Source organism: Malaclemys terrapin, chromosome 7 (assembly GCF_027887155.1).
Source record: "Malaclemys terrapin pileata isolate rMalTer1 chromosome 7, rMalTer1.hap1, whole genome shotgun sequence".
NCBI lineage: Eukaryota > Metazoa > Chordata > Testudines > Emydidae > Malaclemys > Malaclemys terrapin.
Window position 1 is genome coordinate 45,877,396 of NC_071511.1, and position 25,485 is coordinate 45,902,880.

At 44.9% G+C, this 25,485-nt stretch overlaps 1 protein-coding gene across 1 annotated transcript in view; it reads right to left on the bottom strand.

The window, feature by feature from the left end:
• Positions 1 to 22,219, bottom strand: part of WDR82 (WD repeat domain 82) — a 36,746-nt gene extending 14,527 nt beyond the window's left edge. The window contains exons 1-2 of the mRNA XM_054036193.1: positions 21,697 to 22,219; positions 4,419 to 4,516 (exon numbers count right to left, since the gene is read on the bottom strand). Of these exons, the coding sequence (XP_053892168.1) occupies positions 4,419 to 4,516; positions 21,697 to 21,857 (259 nt within the window). The 5' untranslated portion in view covers positions 21,858 to 22,219. The remainder of the gene's footprint in view (positions 1 to 4,418; positions 4,517 to 21,696) is intronic.
• Between the last annotated feature and the right edge of the window lie 3,266 nt (positions 22,220 to 25,485).

The following is a 25,485-nucleotide window of genomic DNA, read 5'->3' on the forward strand; positions in this document are numbered from 1 at the left end:
CAGGAAGAACTGTCTCCAGCTAAATAACCACTGCAAAGGTGTGAACTCTGCCACTCAAAACGATAGTGAGGCCATGTCTATATATACAGCATCTGGTGAAGACGCTCTATGCCAACAGGAGAGAGCTCTCCCGTCGGCATTAAAAAAAGCCCACCTCCAAGAGTGTCATAACCTATATCGGTAGGAGAAGCTCTCCCTCCGACATAGTACTGTGCACATTAGCTCTTATGGTGGTATAACTTATGCTGCTCAGGGGTGTGGAATATTCACACCACCGAGTGACATAAGTTTTGCTGGCATAGGCTGTAGTGTAGACATAGCCTGAGATGTGAATGTCAAAGCCAGGCTGGGACCATTTAAATACTAACAACTAAGCACAGGCATTAAAAACCGAACTCCTCAGACGGAGGGATTTTTTTTTTTTTTTTTTTAAACCAAACACTTGTTGCCTTTGTGCTTTCTTTGCACCTCTTCCAGACTGGAAAAAGCTTTGGGGGGTAAAAGGACGAATAGGTGATGAGAACAGAAGAAAAGATCCTTTTCATCTAACAGCAATTTCTTTATAAAAACATAATATAGCACGGGACAGAACTGATCACAGTATTCTGAAATCAGTAATTCTTTTAAGTGGCCTTCACTGAATATAGACTGCAGTACTAACAGCATTTTTTCTTTTGGAAGATTCTATTGAGATTTTTCACCACCGATCAAAAGAATTCTGCAGAATTTTCTGCAGAAAAGGACCTAGGGGTCACAGTGGACGAGAAGCTGGATATGAGTCGACAGTGTGCTCTTGCTGCCAAGAAGGCTAATGGCATTTTGGGCTGTATAAGTAGGGGCATTGCCAGCAGATAGAGGAACGTGATCGTTCCTCTTTATTCGACATTGTTGAGGCCTCATCTGGAATACTGTGTCCAGTTTTGGGCCCCACACTACAAGAAGGATGTGGAAAAATTGGAAAGAGTCCAGCGGAGGGCAACAAAAATGATTAGGGGGCTGCAGCACGTGACTTATGAGGAGAGGCTGAGGGAACTGGGATTGTTTAGTCTACAGAAGAGAAGAATGAGGGGGGATTTGATAGCAGCCTTCAACTACCTGAAGGGGGGTTCCAAAGAGGATGGAGCTCGGCTGTTCTCAGTGGTGGCAGACGACAGAACAAGTTGCAGTGGGGGAGGTCCAGGTTGGATATTAGGAAACACTATTTCACTAGGAGGGTGGTGAAGCACTGGAATGCGTTACCTAGGGAGGTGGTGGAGTCTCCTTCCTTGGAGGTTTTTAAGGTCCGGCTTGACAAAGCCCTGGCTGGGATGATTTAGTTGGGAATTGGTCCTGCTTTGAGCAGGGGGTTGGACTAGATGACCTCTTGAGGTCCCTTCCAACCCTGATATTCTATGATTCTAACATAAGCCACTTGAGTACAAGTGTTGAGAATATGAACCACTTTTACTTGCACATACATTTGTGAATGGAGACGTGCAAAGAAGACCAAATTAAGCCTCCAACATCAGCAGTAAACTTTTACTAGGGAAGAGTGAGAGAAAGAAAGAGAAAGAAAGAAACTCCCTACCAATTTCTCTTACATACACCCTGTTTTAGAAATACAGATGGACAAAAAGACTGATGTTATCGGAAACCAAAGCAGAGTTTTTTTTTGTGTTTTGTTTTTTTTAAAGCTTTGACACCTGTTGAGTGTTTATTCAGGTTGACATGTTCAATACTGTTACATCGACAAGTGGTGCTGAGACTGCGAAATCAATACCAAATTAAGGTAAACGTGGAAAATTCTGTTTTCACCTTTATTATTGCAATACTAGCTGGCGGACTAAATGACTTTTCTGCAAGGCAGGGTGAGGGTAATGAGTTTGTAATCTATGGGGTTCCAGAGTAGCAGCCGTGTTAGTCTGTATCCGCAAAAAGAAGAACAGGAGTACTTGTGGCACCTTAGAGACTAACAAATTTATTAGTCTAATAAATTTGTTAGTCTCTAAGGTGCCACAAGTACTCCTGTTCTTCTTAATCTATGGGGAACATTCTTGACATCTGGAAGGCTAGAATATTTTTCTAAATGCCTTTTTCTGTAGAATACATGTTGCATAGAAAATCCCTCAAATCCATCAATTCTTGACAAAGATTTTCCATTGAGTCAGCTGAGGTCAGAGTTCTGTACAGTCCCCCAGAGTTTGGCAAGAGAAATTTAAGGGTAACTTTGTGACCAAGCATGAATAGCTCAGACTGATGCATCATTCTGAGAGGCTTCTTCTCCTTTGAGTACCTCCAGATGATCATCAAATGCTATAAGTCAATCCACCAAAATCATCAGTTTTACATCCCATTATTGTTAGTACTTACCCGCCTTTACACAGCAAATTTAGTGTATATTCCTAGTTTTTCTGCTAAAAACTGCAGTTACTTGTTTCAGAAGAATGCAGTTGGAATCTCACCTTCCTCTGCTAAATACAAACCGTTTGTGAAGCATAAGTGGGTGATCCTTTTAGCCGACAGTGCTCTGTCCCAGGCAAGGCAGTGGCCTGTACAGTTATCTCCTGTACCGGGTGGTATCATAGACCCTCAAACTGTACAAACTACTACCTCAGCCTGGAATTAGGCAAGAAGAACCAGGTTTGAAGCTCTTGAGGAACCCTTCAGAAAGAAATGGATCAGAAGCAATTCAGAGGCATATATGTACTTGTGTGCAAATACCAGCATTTGTACAGTAAAGGAATGGCTTCATTTCACCCTTCTTTCTGTAAAAGCAACATCCTGAAAAGTTAACATCCTGTACACTTGCCCATAGTTTCACTCATTAGGGACTATGCAGAGTATGGACCAGCATATGGACCACCACAGGAGGAAAGCATGCCAGTTCTCTCAGGCCAGTTTACAATTACTTGCAGTACAAATACCAGTAATATTTTTTTAATCCATTTCTATCACCGGTGTATTTGCTTTAAAAGCTAATCAAAAGGAAAACACTTACAAAATGATAATCAACTTCAAACCATCAAATTACAAATACCACCTTAATAAAATGGATTTAAAGAAACTAAACAAATATTCCACTGAGTCAGAGCTTCTCTCAATGAATGATACCACAATGGAGACGGATACAAAATTAAAACACTATCATTACAATGAGACAGTCAGTAAGTGCACAAAATAAATTGTAACCATGAGAGAAAGCTATAGGAGGATCAGAAAATTGAATGGGAACTTCACCAAGAATGAAGTTCTCCAAGGATTCCTGACATTACAGCACAGCCATTTACACCAGCTGTTTCTGACACAGGGAAGAAGAATCACTTTGCTGAGGAAAGAATGTGTACCTGTGGGAGCTGATGAATTAAATCAAAACTTTTGAACACCCAACTAACCCTTTCACCCCAGGCTCTGAAAGCAACTTTAATTAATTGAAGATTATGAAGTGCAGTTATGATGAAAAATGACTATGGAAAAAAATAACACTTTGAAACAGATGGGTTGCTCATGCATATTATACTGGGAAAGCAGAGGGGGTAATGGACAAACCCAAGATTGGACGCAGGAGAGATATGTTCTACACCAGGCTTAGTTAGTGATTTGTTATGTCACCTCAGTTTCCTGCCCTCCATTCTGTACAAATGGGGAGAATAAATACATCCCTATCTTTGTAAGGCACTTTGAGATATAGAGGTGAAAGATACTATAGAAATGCTACCTATTGTTTTGAGTCATCTACTTGCTTTGACAATTATTTTGTTAAGCTACTCTTTACTCCTGCTGGTACTGCAAAGCCAACACAGCTATAAGAGCACACTTGCATGAGCCGGAATGGAACCCACAGAATTGTTAACTAAGTTCCAGATACTGAATCTTAATCAGTGATGAAGCACTAGCCAGAACAAAGTTTGCCTCCTGATCTCAAATTGAATTTGAAAGGCTGTCCAAAAGAAAAACAAACACACACACACCAGTTTTTAAAATGTTAGCTTGAACATCATTTGCTGTGGAGTCACTGAAAGGGGGAGGAGGGTAATCTTCACAATGGCAATTTTCAAGGCATAACTATTCAAAGCTTCACTAATAAGGTAGTAAACATGCTTATTTGAAACAGTCACAGAGAAGCTAAATGATTGGACCAATATCAAACAGCCAGTCAACAACAGAGTCAAGAATAGAACTCATCTCCCTTCAACTATTAAATCATGTTAACTCTGGTTATTATAGCAAAGGGGAACTATAATTAGCAACAATAGGTCATTATATGTTAGGGAATGACTGAGTTATACTTTAAAGATGAACATGTCTGTTTGCCACCGTCCTAGAGGTTGCTAAAAATTAGCCCATTCATGTCAGTCAAGACCAAAGCTTTCCCCAGCCCTCCACTATGGTTTATCTGAGTGTGCCATCTAAGTGCAGAAAGATTAAACATGGTCACTTACCGTCTATTTTGTTGGAGCTGTACACCACAGTGTTGGCAGCATGTGTGTATCTGATTAGGTCCACTCCATACTTTTTACTATACAGTGTTCTCTTTGGTCTGTCAAAAGAAAGTACAGACATAATTATGTCTGCTTCAACACACAAGAGCTCAAGCTGCAACCTACCAACTATTAGTCTACTTTTTAGTAACTTAATACTACAAGTCCTTTGAGATATCCAGGTCCTTTTATGAGGAAGGAAAACTGTTGAGACTTTAAAAACCAAAAAACAGAACCATAAGGGACCTTGTCACATAGTGCACTAATGAATTAGCCTTCCACCCGTAGGGACCTAGATTAAAAACCTAAGACAATTAATAGGACTCATTTTAGTCTCTAGTGAACAAGATATCAGTAACAATAGTCACTGTAGAATTTGACACATGCTCATGCCAGCTCAGGAAACGCGGAATTGCAATTGCAGGGGTGTTTTAAGCTAGGAATGGGCAACAGTTGATAAAGTTGTGTGGTATAAGCTACTGCATGAGACACTAAACCTAGTACAAGTTATGACAGTCTGTTCCTTGCTTTCATTAGTGCTACATTCATGCACACACACTTCTTTAGGGTAACTTGGATTCTTTTCCAATACCTTAAAAGAACCCAAAGCTCTCTTTTTCATACATTCTTAAGCAGTGGAAGACTCTGGCTCAGCTTTAAGAAACATTTTGGGAACATCTTTGACATTTCTTCCACAAGTTAAAAGGCCAATACACAAATGTTATTGGGGGAGGGAGGAGGGGAACCCACACATACTATTTGCTTCTAGCACTCCCAAATTTCAGTAACCTCTATCTAAATTTTCTCTGATAGCCTAAAAGTCAAATTCTGACATGTCAAGAGCCTCAGTAAATGCCTGAATATGCTAGAGGAAGTTTTTCAGTTACAAATTAATTTGTTTTGTTTTCGGAATACAAATGGACAAACTTTAACAGCAACATACTACAGTGTAAGGTTTCAGTTTCTGCTTACAACCAGAGGGAACTCAGGTAGGTAGACTGTCTGAAACTGAACAATCTGACAACCACATTTTATGTATAAACGAGTATTCATTCAAAATTTCCATAGATACTGAGTGAGACTTTGTATTAAAACTCCAAATTCCAGTAATCAAACTGGTTACTAACCCACTAAATCTTCTCCCAATTCCATGTCCCTCTGTAATTTACCTTGGCTGTACCACTGATCAAATTCTCAAGCATTTTTTCAAGTGTTAGAAGTTTAGCCTCTCCACTGGCTCCTCTTCCCCATCACATCAAATGTAGACATTTTGTCCACTCTTTAGAATACCAACATAACTCAAGCCAGGCTGGGAAATATCATATTGCTCAGAGACCTACAACAAGTAGAAGCTGGAAAGTTGAATGACTTCAGGCACAGTAGCATAGAGCTGCTAGAGGGAGAGTGACCAAAGGAGCTAAACCGGAGTGCAGCAAAGAGTTGAGCTGCTGCACAGACAAGGAGAGTCAAAATGACTTAGCAGATCAATAAAACTGAGCTGCCAGGCAGAGGAGAGGAAAAGGGCCTAGTTGATGTTAGCTATACAAGTAATGCCTTGGGAGAATGGGTGGGAGGAGTGAAATACTTGAGCATGCCCAAGACTATGGACTGGTCTTCACTGCAGGAATAATTTGAATGTATTTTACCACAAGGTTAAGTGTTAGGTTAGCTTGCCAACCAAGCCAGTGTGAAGTAAAATAAACTTGAATTGTTTTGCAGCAGCAAATAGTCAATTTGTTTTAGGAGGGAAATGGCTGCTCTAATATTTTGTTACAACTTTGTAATCAAACTTTGCTGCTGTTCCCGGAATCAGCCAGTTTAATTTGCAAGTTAATAATCCCAGACTGCCACACTATTTTAAAACACATTTGTATTAAAAATTATACACAAATTGTCAATTTGAAAAATGCCTGGATCACACTTTTTTTTTTTTTTTAAATAAAAGAACAAAAACCAAACACACACACTCAAGCAGCCTGGATCTGCAGATGGTAATACTGAAGTCCCTGAGCCAACAAAATGGAATGCTAAATATCCATAGGATTTCTTGTAAAAAAAATGAATGTTTTGTGTAACTTGCACAAAGCATGAGAATCCGATAAGGGCGGTCCTCTTGTAAATTGGTGCACGACCTCTAGAATTAATTCACTGAACACATTCAAATTTCCTTCTTATACTTATACTAGGTCTCTAAGCAATATGAGTCATATTCGTATGACTACTCTGGCTCATGAAATGTATGGAAACAGAAAATGGGTCATTTTGTCCCTAAGAAGTGCGTATTATTAGATTACTCCATAAAAACCCAACAAGGAGATCAAAAAGTTTTTTTTTTTTTTTTTTTTTAACACACACACACACACACACACCTGGATTATAGTCACAAAAAGTAATTTCAATTCTTAGAGATTTTGAAATATCCTGCCACTTGCAAGCCAAAAGTAGCCTTAATCCTGGACCAAACAATACAAACACCCACAAAGTAAGATACTTTAGAGGCAATTACAATGTGTCCTAGGGACATTCTCCGAACGAACACAGTAAGACAGACTTACTGATGGAGGTACTGACAAGTCTGTACCTGAGGAAGAGTCAATGCAAATCAGTTCTGTACAGGTTGGGTAACTTTGTACTATCTTCTGGATGCAGCATTAATATAGCAAAAACAACGAGGAGTCCTTGTGGCACCTTAGAGACTAACAAATTTATCTGGGCATAAATTTTCGTGGGTTAAAACCCACTTCGTCAGATACATGGAGTGAAAAATACAGTAAGCGGTATAAATATTACAGCACATGAAAAGATGGAAGTTGCCTTACCAAGTGTGGGGGAGGAGGTGGGGGAGAGTCGGTGCTAACAAGGCCAATTCAACTAAGGTGGAAGTGGCCTATTCTCAACAGTTGACAAGAAGGGGTGAATATCAAGAGAGGGAAAAGTCCTTTTCTAGTGCTAACGAGGCCAATGCAATCAAGGTGGACGACGCCCATTTCCAACAGTTGACAAGAAGGTGTGAGTATCAGCAGAGGGAAAATTACTTTTTTTTTTTTAGGCCTTGGCTACACTTGCGAGTTACAGCGCTGTAAAGGCTTCCCCAGCACTGTAACTCACTCCCCGTCCACACTGGCAAGGCATTTGTGGCACTGTATCTCCGTGGTTGCAGCGCTGCATGTACTCCACCTCTCCGAGAGGAATAGTGAGTATTGCGCTGCCGCTGCAACGCTAGTGTGGCCGCCCAATGCGCTGTGAATGGCCTCCAGAATTATTTGGCAGTATCCCACAATGCCTGTTCTAGCCACTCTGGTCATCAGTTCAAACTCTACTGCCCTGGCCTCAGGTAACCAACCATGTGACCCACCCTTTACATTCTCCGGGAATTTTAAAAATCCCCTTCCTGTTTGCTCAGCCGGGCGTGGTGTGGAGTGCTATCAGCGAATCTTTCCAGGTGCCCATGCCTCCATGCACCAAGTGAGCCCCAACATGGAGCAATGGCGAGTTGCTGGACCTCATCAGTGTTTGGGGGGAGGAAGCTGTACAGTCCCAGCTGCGCTCCAGCCGTAGGAATTACGATACCTTCCCGAAGGTATCGAAGGACATGATGGAAAGGGGCCATGACCAGGACGCCCTGCAATGCAGGATTAAAGTGAAGGAGCTGCGGAGTGCCTACCACAAAGCCCGCGACGCGAACGGCCGCTTGGGTGCTCCCCCCGCGACCTGCCAATTCTACAAAGAGCTGGATGCGATACTTGGAGTTAACCCCACCTCTACTCCGAGCACCACCATGGACACTTCAGAGCCGGTGGAGGGGGGGGGGAGGAGGAGGAGGAAAACGTGAGTGATGGTAGTGGGCTGGATGGAGACACCGCGGAATCCCTGGAGCCATGCAGCCCAAAGCTCTTCTCGAGCCAGGAGGAAGGTAGCCAGTCGCAGCAGCCGGTACTTGGTGGAGGGCAAACAGAAGAGCAGGTTCCCGGTAAGCGGTTTTTTTTTCGGGAAGGAATTTTTTTGGTGCAGGCTCTTTGGGAGAGGAGGGCTAGGCATGCTTGCTTAGATGCGGAATAGTGCACTGATGTGGTTTATCACATTGCAATAATCGGCCTCAGTAAACTCCTCGAATGTCTCATCCAGAACACGTGCAATGTGCTTGCGCAGGTTTATCAGGAGAGCCGCCGTGGTCCTTGTCCCAGCCAGGCTAACGTGTCCACGCCACTGTGCCGCGAGGGGCAGGGGGACCATTGCTGCACACAGGCAAGCTGCATATGGGCCAGGGTGGAAGCCGCATTGCAGTAGAAGACCCTCCCTTGCTTCCCAAGTCACCCTCAGCAGCGAGATAACGTCCAGGACGAACTCCTGTGGAAAACGTTGGGACAGTGTTCAGGTGCCCCCTGAAGCTGTTGGCTCTCCAAGGCACAGAAACCCAGAGGACAGTGCAGCCCTAAAACAATCAGTCCCCCTTACTCAACATTTTGAGGCTCCCATGGGATTTGTGTGCTCTGTTTCGGACGGGAAAATTATGCTATTGTGTATACCCTGTGTGTTTTCTACTCCTTAAGTGCGGGGGGGAATCATTACTCTGGTATAAACAATGCTGCCTCTGTTAAATGTTGCATTTTGCCTATACAACTGCATCAACCTTGAGACCTCAGCCATCCCTCTTATCGCCTGCTCAGAGACTGCAAAGACTCAGGAAGAGACTGCGAAAAAGCAAAAAAGACATGCTGCAAGAAGTGGTGCGGCAATCTATTAAAGAGAATGAGAAAGCACAGAACTGGAGGGAGAGAGAAAGCAGGATCCGCCAGGAAAATGCAGCGCACCGACAGCAAAGCACCGATAGGCTCATAAGCATCCTGGAGCGCCAAGCAGACGCTATCCAGGAACTGGTAGCCATGAAGAAAGAGGAGCAGTACCGCAAGCGCAGACGACACCCCCCACAGCCCTTGTCCCAAAACTCTTTCCGTTGTGCCCCACTGTCACCTCCAACCCACTTTCCCCAACTTCCGTGTTCTTCACGCCACCCGCTGCCTCCAACACCAGTATCTTCACCACCCAGCCCTGAAAACCACGACCCTTACCCTCTGCACTCAACCCTCATCACCATGCAGTATAGCTATCCTGAAGTGCAGCACTCATTGCACAGCACAGCAGACAGGAGATACGCGAATCTGTGATTGTACTGTTCCCCACTCAACCCCCTTGTTTCTTTTCAATAAATGGATTTTTTGGCTTTGAAAACATTCTTTATTATTGCATAAAGTAAAAGACTCCTTAGCCCAGGAAATAAACAGGCACTGCAAGTCTGCTTGTCTGCTTAGCAAACACTGATTCCTAAAGATTGGAAATACTGCACTTCACTCCTGTGCAGGGCACCAGATATCACTGCTGGTTTTCAGCCTCAAATTGCTCCCTCAAGGCATCCCTAATCCTTGCAGCCCTGCACTGGGCCCCCTGTAATAGCCCTGCTCTTTGGCTGTGCAAATTCAGCCTCCAGGTGTTGAACCTCAGAGGTCCATGCCTGAGTGAGGCTTTCATCCTTCCCTTCACAAATATTATGGAGGGCACAGCACGCGAATATAACCGCGGGGACGCTGTTTTCGGCCAAGTCCAGCTTCCCATACAGAGATCGCCAGCGGGCCTTTAAACGGCCAAAGGCACACTCCACAGTCATTCGGCACCAGCTCAGCCTGTAGTTGAACCGTTCCTTGCTGCTGTCAAGGCTCCCTGTGTAGGGTTTCACGAGCCACGGCATTAACGGGTAAGCGGGATCTCCAAGGATTACAATGGGCATTTCAACTTCCCCTACTGTGATCTTCCACTCTGGGGAAAAAAGTCCCGGCCTGCATCTTCCTGAACAGCCAAGTGTTCCAAAAGATGCGTGCGTCATGCACCTTTCCGGGCCAGCCTGTATTAATGTCAATGAAACACCCACAGTGATCCACAAGCGCCTGGAGAACCATAGAGAAATACCCCTTCCAATTAACATACTTGGATCCTAGGTGGGGCGGTGCCAGAATAGGAATGTGCGTCCCATCTATCGCCACTCCACAGTTAGGGAACCCCATTTGTGCAAAGCCATCACCTATTTCCTGCACGTTACCCAGAGTCACGGTTCTTCTGAGTAGGATGCGATTAATGGCCTTGCAAACTTACATCAACACGATTCCAACGGTCGACTTTCCCACTCCAAACTGGTTTGCGACCAACCGGTAGCTGTCTGGAGTTGCCAGCTTCCAGATTACAATAGCCACCTGCTTCTCCACTGGCAGGCCAGCGCTCAATTTCGTGTCCTTGTGCCGCAGGGTGGGGGCAAGTTCCTCACACAGTCCCATGAAAGTGGCTTTTCTCATTAGAAAGTTCTGCAGCCACTGCTCGTCATCCCAGACTTCCAGGACGATGTGATCCCACCACTCGGTGCTTGGTTTCCCGAGCCCAAAAGCGGCGTTCCACGGTGCTGAGCATGTCCGTGACTGCCACAAGCAATTTCGCGTCGTATGCGTTACGCACCTCGATAGCATCGTCGGACTCCTCACCCTCACTCTCACTTTGGATCTTAAGGAATAGTTCGACAGCCAAACGCGACGTGCTGGCGAGACTCGTCAGCATACGCCTCAGCAGTTTGGACTCCATTTCCCGCAGACAGATCGCGCTGCACAGAAACCATTGAAAAATGGCGCCAAAGGTGGACGGAAACAAAGGGATTTCTGGGATGCGAAGCGATGCATCACAGGGCATCAGGACAGGACCCAGAATCCCCCGCACCCACGCCCCCTTCCCACAACCCACGGCGCCAGAATGGGAAAAGGTGCTCTGTGGGATAGCTGCCCATAATGCACCGCTCCCAATAGCGCTGCAATTGCCGCAAATGTGGCCACGACAGTGCGCTGGGCAGCTGTCAGTGTGGACAGACTGCAGCGCTTTCCCTACTCAGCTGCACAAAGTCAGGTTTAACTCACAGCGCTGTACATCTACAAGTGTAGCCAAGGCCTTAGTGACCCATCCACTCCCAGTCTTTATTCAGGCCTAATTTGATGGTGTCCAGTTTGCAAATTAATTCAAGTTCTGCAGTTTCCCGTTGAAGTCTGTTTTTGAAGTTTTTTTTGTTGAAGAATTGTCACTTTTAAGTCTGTTATTGAGTGTCCAGGGAGACTGAAGTACTCTCCTACTGGTTTTTGAATGTTACAATTCTTGACGCCTGATTTGTGTCCATTTATTCTTTTGCGTAGAGACTGTCTGGTTTGGCCAATGTACATGGCAGAGGGGCATTTTGCTGGCACATGATGGCATATATCACATTGGTAGATGTGCAGGTGAACGAGCCCCTAATGGCATGGCTGATGTGGTTAGGTCCTATGATGGTGTCCCTTGAATAGAAATGCGGACAAATTTATTTGCCAACTCTGTTAGTCCCTAAGGTGCCACAAGGACTCCTTGTTGTTTTTGCTGATACAGACTAACACGGCTACCACTGTGAAACCAATATAGGTTATTCTTGAGATTCAATTGCTATGCACCTTTATACCTCAAAGTGATACTGCATTCTTGATCACCCACTGACTTGTGCTTGCTAACCTGGATCTCAAAAAACACTGTCCATATCCTAAATCATGAATTTGTTTTGAAAGAATTTCAAATTTTAAATTTAAGTAAAAAAAACAGCTAATTAAGATAAGCTGATGGCTTTCAGGCAACTGTAAACAATTTTGGAGGTATCCATCCAGGGATGCTGGGTTATGAGTCAAACTACTGCAACAAAGTTAATGATCAATCATTTGAATTGTCCACCCATTTGGGCCATGCAACAGAAACCGAGACAGGGGCTAATATAGCCCAATTTAGGTGCATTTATTGGAACAGGCAAATATGCGGACACATTGTTTACCATGATTACTCGCCATTTCTCATATTTCAAGGAGACGATCTCCTTCGGAGACTTTGACATTGCTGACCCTTAAAAGCTTTGTTGCTTTAACTATAATGGCATAAAATTGCAAAAAATCCTAGTGTAGAAGCAGTTATACCAAAATGAAAATGTATATACCTGTAGAGCTTACTGAGGTCTGTCAAAGTGAAATAAGCTACACAAGTATAAAGCACTTCATACCAATAGTTATGCTGATAAAAGCAGTAGTGTATGTCAATTAAAATAAAAGCAATCCCCTCAATAATGCTGGTAGAACTTAGTGAGTTTAGACCTGGCATTTGCAAAAGCTAGGAAGCACTATGTTGGAACACAGCAATGGAAGAGAATCATCCTGTCCTTATTTTCAAAAACATTATTAGGGATAACAACTTTGAAAGGAACGAGGAGTACTTGTGGCACCTTAGAGACTAACCAATGTATTTGGGCATAAGCTTTCGTGGGCTAAAACCCACTTCATCGGATGCATGCAGTGGAAAATACAAAGGAAGATTATTTAAACACACACACACACACACACACACACACACACAGAAAAAAATGGGTGTTGCCATACCAACTCAAACTACATCAATCAATTAAGGTGGGCTATTATCAGCAGGAGAAAAAAAACTTTTGTAGTGATAACACTGGTCTACAATTTTTGAGAAGTTGTCTGCTTCAGAGATAAAATGTGCTATTATGTATTTTGATGTACTGAATTCAAATATGACAATTAAAACAATGGATTGGCTACCGTTTCTAAGATATTTAAGTTTTTACATTTTATGTCTATGTATATTGTGTAGATAGTAGAGTTTTAATCATAAATTGTAAACCTAGGTCTTTTCACGTGTTTATTATGAAACAAGGCAAAAAACTATTATGTACATAGTTTAGTCCTATTCAGTGTCTACTAGGCGCTTCTTGGCTTGTCTCTTGTATTCACTAAATGGAGCATCTCTTGTCACTATCCAGCAATAGTCTGCAAGCATTGATGGGCTTCATTTGCCCTGATAGCATTTCTCCATTGTTGCAATGTCCTGGTGAAATCGCTCGCTGTGCTCGTCGCTCACTGCTCCGCAGTTCGGTGGGAAAAAAAATCTAGATGAGAGTGCAAAAAATGTAACTTTAGTGACATGTTGCAACCAAGGCTTTTATAATCCTTGAGGAGGTTTTCCACCAATAACCTGTAGTTGTCTGCCTTGTTGTTTCCGAGAAAATTTATTGCCACTAACTGGAAGGCTTTCCATGCCGTCTTTTCCTTGCCACGCAGTGCATGGTCAAATGCATCATCTCAAAGAAGTTCATGAATCTGAGGACCAACAAAGACACCTTCCTTTATCTTAGCTTCACTTAATCTTGGAAATTTTCCACGGAGGTACTTGAAAGCTGCTCGTGTTTTGTCAATGGCCTTGACAAAGTTCTTCATCAGACCCAGCTTGATGTGTAAGGGTGGTAACAAAATCTTCCTTGATTCAACAAGTGGTGGATGCTGAACACTTTTCCTCCGAGGCTCCAATGACTGTCGGAGTGGCCAATCTTTCTTGATGTAGTGGGAATCTCTTGCACGACTATCCCATTCGCAGAGAAAACAGCAGTACTTTGTGTATCCAGTCTGCAGACCAAGCAAGAGAGCAACAACCTTCAAATCGCCACAAAGCTGCCACTGATGTTGGTCATAGTTTATGCACCTCAAAAGTTGTTTCATGTTGTCATAGGTTTCCTTCATATGGACTGCATGACCAACTGGAATTGATGGCAAAACATTGCCAGTAGGCAGTAAAACAGCTTTAAGACTCGTCTTCAATTAATCAATGCACAGTCTCCACTCATCTGGATCATGAACGATGTTGAGGGCTGCCATCATACCATCGATGTTGTTGCATGCTACAAGATCACCTTCCACGAAGAAGAATGGGACAAGATCCTTTTGACGGTCACGGAACATGGAAACCCTAACATCACCTGCCAGGAGATTCCACTGCTGTAGTCTGGAGCCCAACAGCTCTGCCTTACTCTTGGGTAATTCCCAATCCCTGACAAGGTCATTCAGTTCACCTTGTGTTATGAGGTGTGGTTCAGAGGAGGAGGATGGGAGAAAATGTGGGTCCTGTGACATTGATGGTTCAGGACCAGAAGTTTCATCCTCTTCCTCTTCTGACTCAAGTGAGAATGATTCGGGTGCATCAGGAACCGGCAGTCCTTCTCCGTGGGGTACTGGGCATATAGCTGATGGAATGTTTGGATAATGCACAGTCCACTTTTTCTTCTTTGACACACCTTTCCCAACTGGAGGCACCATGCAGAAGTAAAAATTGCTGGTATGATCTGTTGGCTCTCTCCAAATCATTGGCACTGCAAAAGGCATAGATTTCCTTTTCCTGTTCAACCACTGGCGAAGATTTGTTGCACAAGTGTTGCAGCATATGTGTGGGGCCCACCTCTTGTCCTGATCTCCAATTTTGCAGCCAAAATAAAGGTGATAGGCTTTCTTAACCATAGTGGTTATACTGCGCTTTTGTGATGCAAAAGTCACTTCACCACAAACATAGCAGAAGTTATCTGCACTGTTCACACAAGTACGAGGCATCTCTGCTCACTTTGGCTAAACAGAAATGTGTCCCTTTGCAAAATCAAACACTGCCAAATAAGAGAGCACGACACTGTATGATTTCTAGAGCTGATATAGGGCAATTTGTTCAGCAGAGTGATGTAAGCTTCGTTATGATTGCATCATCCATGACTTCTAGGAATAACATGATGCAATTCATATCATGTATGACGCAATACCAGCTTCAGATTGCATCATTCATTGTTTTGCCTAAAAAGCAAGTACTGTCCAAACCCAGTCATAGATTTATTCATAGATCCAGTCAAAGATGTATTTTAGTCATTTCTGGTTTAAATTGAGATCCCTTCCCTTTATAACTCACTTATCCTCCGCCATTCCCAAGTCAAGAGTCATATATACTGACCCAATAGCACATCTTGAAAACTAGAGCCAATTAACAATTTTAAGCATCATTTTCATTCTCAGTGACCCAGAATTAGTAAAGTTTGACTACATTTATTTCAGAAGCATTTTGGCTGTAGAGCAGTGTAATCAGGATGGCCCATTTCAAACAGTTGACAAGAAGGTGTGAGTAACAGCAGGGGGAAAATTATCATGGGGAAGCAGTTCTGGCTCCTTGGAGGCAAAACTGTAGGGAAAAAAACATCTACAGGCCTGATGCTGTCAAGTTTCACCATGGTACAGCAAGCACCATTCACAGTTTCTAGAGCTTTGAGTCCACACTATGGCCTAGTGATAAGAGAAATAATCCAATATAGCAATGTACAAATTACGTATCTTCGAGGCCACTTTACAAAAACAAGTAAGGAGAAAAGTGGCTTACAATCAATAGATGCTTTTAAAATTGCACATACTTTCAAATTCACAAATGACAGTGGATATGCATGTTTTAAAAAAATCCTGTAACCACCAGGCAACTTAAACTTCCAGATACATTTATTTTGACAAAACGTTAATTACCTTTTAGCACTGCAATATCAAACTGTGGATTTTCCACAATTACGTTAACCTAAACAAGTCCACATCAGGACATGACACGGATACAAACTAACGACCCAAATGTAGATGCATTCCAGTCCCATCAAACTATTGTCTACTGATCTGAAGTGTACTCTTGGGGGAATTCTGTGCCAAAAAATTAAAAATTTTACACCCAATATTTTAAAATTCTGCAAAATCTATTTTTCAAATTAACACTTTATAATCACGCCAATTTCAATTATTTTGGTAATTTATTTCAAAGTACCTGTCAGCATGTATGTCTAACAATACAGAAACACACAAAAACTCCCCCAGAAGTAGAGGGTTAAAGAAATCCTTAAGACAGGGCGGGCCATGACTGCTCACCAAATTGGGGTGAAGGTGTGGTGGTGGGCTCTGGGGTGGGGCTGGGTATGAGGGGTTGGGGGTACAGGAGGGTGCTCCAGGCTGGGACTGAGGGGTTAGGAGGGCAGGAGGAGGATCAGGGCTAGGGCAGGGGTGCAGGCTCCGGGCAGAACTTACCTCAAGCAGCTCCCAGAAGCAGCGGCATGTTTCTCCTCCAGCTCCTATGCGGAGGCGCGGCCAGGCGGCTCTGCACAGCCAATGGGAGCTGCAGGGGTGACACTTGGGGCAAGGGCAGTGTGCGGAGCTTCCTGGCAAGCCCTGGAACCCGCTCCCCAACTGGAGCACCGGAGTGGGGAAAGCCCTGGACCCTGCTCCCTGGCGGGAGCTCGAGGGCCAGATTAAAACCTCTGGGGGACTAGATGTGCCGCCAGGCCATAGTTTGCCCACACCTGCCCTAAGAAAACCAGGTTCCTATTTCTCTGCCGCCTCACCACCCAGCCACTGCCCTCCCTGGCTCAGACACTCACACCCCCTACTCCCCAGAGCCCAAGAATCCAGGGGAGTAGAAGTGGGACTAGGAACAGTACAATCATGGACAGTCACAGTAACTGCTCATCAGCACCAGCATTAGTGGAGGATGTACAATTAAGATGTAGATTTCAAAGCTAGTGGACACCATCCACATTGTTAGGGTATTAGATTTTTACTTGAATTTGAAAGAACTTATAGTCTTAGTTTAGGCTTGGACAGGCGGTGACCATAACATTTTAATTTGTATGAAAGCAAAGACATACTACACATAAAACCAAGTGACATACTAAACCAGGGGTCTCAAACACGCAGCCTTCAGAGTTATTTGATGCGGCTGCCAAGCTCCCGTCAACCTCCCCCTCCCCCAGCACGCCGCGTCCCTGCTCCTCTGCCTACCTCCAGGCACTTCTCGCCGCCAAACAGCTGTTTGGCAGCGCTTAGCGCTTTCCAGGAGGATGGGGGGGGGGGAGGAACGGGGAGCCACACGCTCAGGGAGGGAGGTGGAGAAGAGGCAGGACAGGGGCAGGAATTTGGGGAAGGGGTTGGAATAGGGGCAGGGAGAGGGCAGAGTTGGGGTGGGGCCAGGGAAGGGGTGGGAAGAGGCAGGGCAGGGCCTCATGGAAGTGGTGGAGTGGGGGCGGGCCAGGGACAGAGGTGGGGGCTTTTGTTTCTTTATATGAAAAAGTGTCAGTGATGCGGCCCTCGGGCCAATGTACTAGTCCTCCCATGGCCCTCGTGGTGATCTGAGTTTGAGATCCCTGTACTAAACACAAGTATAAAAAGAATCCACACAAAGTAGTCCAAACCAGAACAACCAGAATGCAGAGAGATGTCATTCAACAATCACAGCAGTGACAATAGTTCATTTTAATTTCCTTGACAGAATAAAAGCACAGCCAAATAATTGGGAGGATCATGTTTTCTTTTCAAATAATCACACACCACCTTTCTCTACTCATATGGAGTAGCATTTTATTGGACAGTCCCACACCTCCACTCTGCTATTATTACCCTCTTTATCCACTTCCCCTATAAGGGGGTGTATTTTTTCCTCTAACCAACTTATGTATGCCTTGCAGCCTACTTTGGTCATTCATGCAACTCCACTCCTTCCCTCACTGAATTCCTAAAAACTCACCTATACATTAAGATGCACAGCATATGATTTGAGAAAATTCTTAAAAAAAAAAAACCTTAAGAACACCGGAGACAACCAAGATGTGCTCATGCTTAAACTGAGCAAACACATGACCATATCTGGAACCCTAGTCATTCCTTGTCCCATCCACATCCTACTTTTGGTCACCCTTTCGTGTCACATCCAAAAATCGAATTAGGGACCGAATTTTGTCTTCTGTGATGCTCCATGCTCAATTCCGGGTCCTATAATAACAAACACTATCTTTGGTACACTGCTGATATTAGCAGAAAAGCCACATCAGAAAGAGGCATTTTTTGAGAAATATTAAGTAAGTGCACAAGGAGGTTTACTTTTTCTTGAAATAATTATATTTGGGAATTATGGTTTGGCTCACTTTGATCTGAGTCTTATAGTACATGACTCATGTCTTCCATTTACAGATGTTCTGTTCCCAAAACACAATTTACAACTGATTATTTTTTATATATATTTTGTCTTACACCAAATCAGAAAGCACATTTTTCAAGAGTTCTGTGAATTTGTTATTTATTCCCATGATGGATGTTCTACTGCATGCTCCAAGGAAGATTACAAGATGAATTTTATTCACTTCTGTTAATGAATCAAAATGACTCTATTCTCATTGTCTAAATCCATATTTGCTCAGTATTTGAAAACATCTCCATTCACTCAATCATAGAACTGGAAGGGACTTCGAGAGGTCATCTAGTCCAGTCCCCTACACTCAAGGCAGGACTAAGTATTATCTAGACAAGGCCTGCACAACTTGTAAAGCAGCAAGGGCCATATTACTCCAAAGAAAACATCTGAAGGCCAAAACCCACCAGCCCCCCCCCAAAGCACCTCACCTCCCCCGCAGAAACAAACCTTCCTTCCCAGCGCCGCCCCGCGGAAACAGTAGTATTGAACCTTGGTAATGTGTTATAATGGGCCCCTAAAGTAGTATAATTAAGGTAAAAGAAAAATGTCTTTTTGCTAGAAGTGGAATAAGATCTTCCCCCCACTTTGTAATCAATTGCCCTGTTGAATAAATGAGGTGTGAATGAGGAAGGCATGGAAGGCAGGCACCTCCAGACAGCTGCAACCCTTGGAGATGGGATGGGAGCCAGACCAAGGACAATCAAACTTGTCAAGTGGGCTGGATAGCCTCAGGGGTTAGAAGCAAGCACCTTCCTTTGGGAACACCCTCTTTGCAGCATTGGGACAACCCCTAGCCCAGAGAAAAGCAGCAAAAAGGACCAATTTTTATGAGACACAAGATCAGTAGAACAGGTCAGCCACCGACTCGCTGCTTGCCTCCTCCCCCCCCCGAAGTATAAAGCCCCCCCACTCGCTCAGCTCATCATCTCCCCCTGCTCGCCTCCTCAGCCCACCCTCCACCGCCAACTCACCTTCCTGTCTGCTGCAGGCTCGCCTGCTCCCCCCCCCCCCCCCCGCCACTAGCTCACCTGCCTGCCCGCCGCCAGCCTCTTACTTTCTGCCACTGCCCCTGCCCCTCCCTCACTCCCAGCCTGCCACTGGCCTCTTCACCACCCCACCCACCCGCTGGCCGTTGGCTTGCCCCACCCCAACGCTTGCCTACTCACCCCCCGCAGGCCGCACAGTGAGCCCATGTGGGCCACATGCGGCCCATATGTTGTGCAGGCCTGCCTTAGAATCATGAACGCTACCATTTCATGATCACTTTCGCCCAATTTGCCTTCCCCTTTCAAATTCTCAATCCTTTCCTCCTTATCTGTCAAAATCAAATCTAGAACAGCCTCCCCCCAGTAGCTTTCTCCACCTTCTGAAATAAAAAGTTGTCTCCAATTAATTCCAAGAACTTATTGGATAATCTGCACCCTGCTGTGTTATTTTCTAAACAGTGTCTGGGTAACTGAAGCTCCCCCCCCCCACCCCTGTGCTTTGCATGATTTTGTTAATTGTTTAAAAAAAGCCTCATCCACCTCTTCCTCCTGGTTTGGTGGTCTGTAGTAGACCCCTACCATGACATGTTTTTTTACCCCTTGTTTTTTATACCCCTTTTATCCTTACCCAGAGACTTTCAACAAGTCTGTCTCTTATTTCTAGCTCAACCTCAGTCCAAGTGTAGACATTTTTAATATACAAGGCAACACCTCTTCCCTTTTCTCCATCTCACTCTATAGCAGAATCATACACATTTTAATTCTAGTTTGTAGGTAAAGATGCCAACTACTCAAAAGGAATTCACAAAAAGCACAGTAGAATCCCTTCTGCCTACATAATACTGGCAATGTATTCTAGTGGAATGTCACACCATTTTTTAACTGCATCCGAAGAAGTGGGTTTTTTAGCCGCAAGAGCTTATGCCCAAATAAATCTGTTAGTCTTTAAAGGTGCCACCGGACTCCTCGTTGTTTTTACAGTTATTGAGCATGTATAGTATGCCATCTTCAACCATGAAATGAAAATATATTTAAAAAGTTACCTTTTAAAATGGCGAACTGTTCTAGATGTATGTCAAAGCAGTTTCTTATTTCATCCCATTAATTTAAACCAAAACAGGGTATTTAACATGCCCAAATCAATTCTCTCTCTCTCTGGCTTAGATTTTCAATGGAAGACTCATCAAGAAATGAGTCTGCAGTAATGTGTAGCCAACAGTAGGCATATTCCTCAAAGGAAAAATCAAGTCAAACTCCATTGACTTCAAAGTTGGACCCATATACATAACTCATCTGTAAATATAGCTATCCATCACTTTTACTAACTAAATCTAAGATATGAGCTTGAAAAATCCATTCATTTACTCAACAGTGAAAGTAAAGATTTCTGTGGTCAGTGAAAAGTCCTGGGCCATCAATTAATAAAGAATTTTAGCTCTTGTAAAACAAGATTCTAGTCCCCATAGGTGTGAAAATCACATCTGTAACCTTCCAAATATGAAGCAAAAGTCTTCCAGTCTAGATCTACAATGCTACATTTAGGAGCTGTGAATCACCAGTTTCAGCTCCACTGCAGGTAGTAACAGTGAAGGCTGTAGAGTAGATGGGATTCAAGTGCTTTATCACAGTGCCATGACAGAATCGAATAAAAGTAACCTTATTGCTGCTGTTGCAGCTCCATTTTCAAGTCCTAATTTTTCTAGTTTTTTAGTTTTACATACTCATTCCATAAAAAATAAAAACAAACAAAAAACACCCATCCCAACGCAGAGGTTCTGAAATCTGCAGACACACAATCACAATATTGTCAGTTACTGCTCAGAGCTCTGCCAAGCAGCAGCACAGCCAAGCACATGGGAATCTCTGATCAACTTTACTTTTGCAATGAAGAAAATTGTGGACAACAGCAAAGCTAACAAAGAATGTCAATTTAACTCAGCAGCTTCTACCTGGGGGAAACCGGAGCATCAGCAACACTGGGTGGCTGTCTCCCCACACCTAGGTGGCTGTCTTCCCCACCCCCTGGTCTTTCACATCAGCCTTTAGCTGGCAGCTTTAGCACTCTGGCTAGCAGGTATACATTAAACCCGTGTTATTCTCCGCCCTTCCTGAACCCGCCTTTTCTCCCTGACAGGCTCCTCACTTGGGAGAGCCGATAATCCCGGGGATCGATCCTTCCGGTTCCACCCGCCCAGTCCCCCAGGGCAACACCCCACCAGGCAGCGCTACGGCGAGGCTAAGTGCCACCCACGGGCACGGGGGATCCTGCAGTTGCGCCTTCGCCTCCCCCCCATCGCCCCCCTCCCCACTGCCGCAGGTAGATCTCCTCCGGGCGGCCCGCCACTCACTTGCCCTCCTGGCAGTCGTAGAGCACGATGGAGTCGTCGTCGCTGCTGGAGATGACGGTCTCGCCGTTGGGGCTGAAGTCGAAGCAGTTTATCTTGTCCGAGTTCTCGCGGAAGACCTTGGCCACGCGGAAGCTCCGCAGCACGTTGTCCGTTAGCTTCATGCCGCGAGGGATGGGGCGGCGCGAGTGGGGCCTAAGGAGCCGGCCGGGGCCCAGCTGGAGCCGGGCACGGAGGACGCCGGTGAACGTGAGGAGCCGGGCGGCGGCCTAGAGCCCGCGGGGCCTGCGAGGCAGCGGAAAAGGGAAGCCGCGCAGGGGCCTGAAGCGCGCGGGTCTCGGGCAGGGGCCGCGCGTCGCTGGCAGGCGGCTTCGGCACGGGCGGGCAGCGCCCTCAGGCGGGGTCGGCTCAGGCTGCGGAGAGGCGGCTCCTGCTCATTGTGTCCGCCATCTTCCTGCTACAGGGACAGACCCTGCCGCTCACGGGGGAAGAAGTGGGCCGGCAGCAGGGCATTGTGGGGCGGACGAGGGGGGGATCGGGTGGGAGAGCGGAGGAGCAGCGCATTGTGGGATTGGTGAAGCGCGAGGGCTGGAGAGGGGCAGTGCATTGTGGGATGCCAAAGGGGAGGGGGCACTCGGAGAGGGAAGTGAACGTGCAGTGCATTGTGGGATAGCGGAGGGGGACGTCACCCACCGCCGGCTGGACCTGGCGGCCATTTTGTGTGTGGCAGCGGGCCCTGCTCCTTCCCCGGCAGCCGCTGGGCCCGGGCCACTAAGCCCCCTTTCGGCCCCATAAACTAAGCTACCAAGCCCCCCACCCCTTATAGCTAGCCTATCAAGCTTGCCCTTCCGTCTCAGCTGCTCAGTCCCCTTCCTGCCCCATAAATTAGGGTCCAAGCCCCTGCCCCAGGCACGCTACAAACTAGGCCACCAAAGTCCCAAGCCTGGGCCACTAAGCCCCCTTCCTTCCTCATAAGCTGGGCCACCAACCTCCCCCCCCCACACACACTCCCTACAAATTGGACCACTAAGGCCAACTACTACCCCACAACCCTGGGCCACAGGGCTCCTGGCCCACCCCAGACCCTCAAGCCAGTCACTTCACAGCCCCATCCACCAAGCCTCCCATCTCTCCCACCAGCAGGAGTTGGTTAAATAGATATTACCTCAGCCACCTTGTCTCTGGAACTCAGGAGTCAGACATGTTTGCTGCCTTGGAAAAGACACGTGGGCCTCCATATTCAGATGTAGCCACTGGTTTTGGGGGGCCTGGATGAAGTCAGTGGGAGCTGTGGAGGCTTAGCACTCTAGAAATTAATGCCGTGGGGTCTGAAGTCACAAACTCATAGCCATTTTTTCCTAAAGAAGGGTGCCTATTTCTGAACCTCAGTTTCCATCTCTGTAAAATGGGCCTAATGATAGCAATTCACCTTTGTAAAGCACTGTGAGATCTACAGCTGAAAAGGACAAGGGGTTATACTTTAAATTAGTGCTCAGTTTAATTTGTAATCTACCCTAGTTATAGTGGGGTTGTATGCCTGGTAATTTGGTAAAATTCAGACATATCAGTCTGCTTTTATTTTCCAACTAACGATTTAAGGGGGGACGGGGGGGGGGGAGACTTCAAACTCCTGTCCTGATGTCATTCTTGCTTACCTTAGGGTAACAGGTAAAGGAAAGGAGGTTTCACACTATTGGCATGATGTCATTTCCAGCCGCCATGTTGGAAGCTGGCAAGACTGCAGCAGGAAGTTTTTTCTGAAGATAGGATGTTCCCTATCGTTGACTTATATGTACAGAATCTTCTGGGCTATTGTACCTCTGTGATGTTCACAGACTAATGGCTTGATTCACTCTATTTACCTTCCTTCTCCTTTACAAAAAATATATAGAGCATTTGCCTCTTTCCTAGGGCCTGATCCAAAGCCCATTGTGGACTTGGATAATGCTCCTAGTGCTTCCATGACAGATATCACAGTCATGATGCAACATAGTGATGCCATGGAAAAACAAAATCACTTCTTAATGTAATGTGCTCATCATGTGACATACTCAAGATGTGATGACACTTTTCTGGCCTGACGCACTTTTTAGGACATGCAAAATGGTGTTGCAATCAAGATGTGTGATTGTGTGGGTAAAATAGCTGCAAAATTAGAACTGTTTGCACTGGCAACTCCAAACACTGAAAGAGCTGCTCAAACTGTCCAGAAAACCACAAAGAAATCTTTGTCTACACAGAAAACACATATTCTGAGTTTTAGGAATTTCATCCCCATCGTTTTCTTGACTGTGGTCATTTGTGTGTAAACCAGGCAATTGCAGTGTGATTCAGACCCACAACCTTTATCACACTCTCAGCATGGCTATTTAAATATAGTTACAAACGTAGGACTGCTTCCTCTTCCAGTCTTCTTCCATCATCTCTAAAATAAGTAGAACCTCATTCTAATCTCTCCCCAGTTCTATGTTAATGCAAGTCCATCGATTTCAGAAGTTACTCCTGGTTTTTACCAGCATGAGACCAGAATCAAGCCTTTAGAAAAATATAAAATAGAAACAGTACAATTTTCTAATCCCGAACATTGGAAGCAGGAAATAGAAGAGTCTTTTTAATCACATTAAATACTCTTATTGTGTTGACTTCAGCTAGAAGTTTCAGAGTGGAGTGTATTAGGAGTTTCAAAGGGAGAGAGTTGACTAGAAGTCTAAAGGAGAATTATTATTTATTATTTGTATTGCAGTAGCAAGTAGTGGCCTTGGTTATGGATTAGGTTCCCACTGTGCTTGGCACTGTACAAATAACAAAGAGGCCCCATCCCAAAGATCTTACAATGTAAGTAAAAAGAGGAAACTGTGTCAGCTGAGACAGTATTTATTTCCCATCTGCAGGCCTTTTATTACAATATTGTTAGTTAACTAATGTAGAAGCGATGCTGATGTCACATAGATTTTTGACTATACGGGGATGAGCAGCAGGAGTAAAAAAGGAACCTTTAAGAAGCAAAAATCTAAGCTTCATGTAAATATCCCTATAAACAGTACGCCGGAAGATACATGTCAGCAGGAAAATGGTTTCAACTGGAACGTTTTTTCAGAGATTTCCATGAGGCAGCAGCACTTTAACAGCAAATCCTCTATGTGTTTGCAATAGGACTGTGTATTTAAAGCCCAAAATACAGCCAATTACTTTGGGGTTTGTATGTGGTTTATGTTCTTTTGATATTTCGGGAAGATATTCAGGTGGCATAACAATAGGTCATAGGTTCTCAACTTTTGTCTTTCTGAGCCCCTCCCTCCCCCCACATGTTATTAAAGCTCTGGGGTCAGGGGCCCTCAGGGCTTTAGCTGCAGAGAGGCCTTGGGGTTCTGGGCTTCAACCCGCAGGTGGGTGGGGCACTCAGGCTTCAGCTGCAGGGTACCAGGGCTCTGAGCTTTCTGCCCTGGTTTGCAGACCCCTGCTTGAAAACCACTGTGTAACAGGGTTCATGATCCACCCCTCTTCCTGGGGCCCACTTGCTCTCCACAATAAGGCTCAGAGAGGCTTCAGGGTTGTGCAACACCCATGTCTTTATTTACTTAAGGTGATCCCAAAGCTTTACAGGAAGAGTCAGCCTTCAGCTAGGAGGTGTCCAGCTTCCTGACTAATTGACTTTTCCCTTACTGCCCCTTGCCTTTATATAGGGTTACCATACGTCCGTTTTTTCCCGGACATGTCCGGCTTTTTGGTAATCAAACCCCCGTCCGGGGGGAATTGCCAAAAAGCCGAACATGTCCGGGAAAAATACCGACC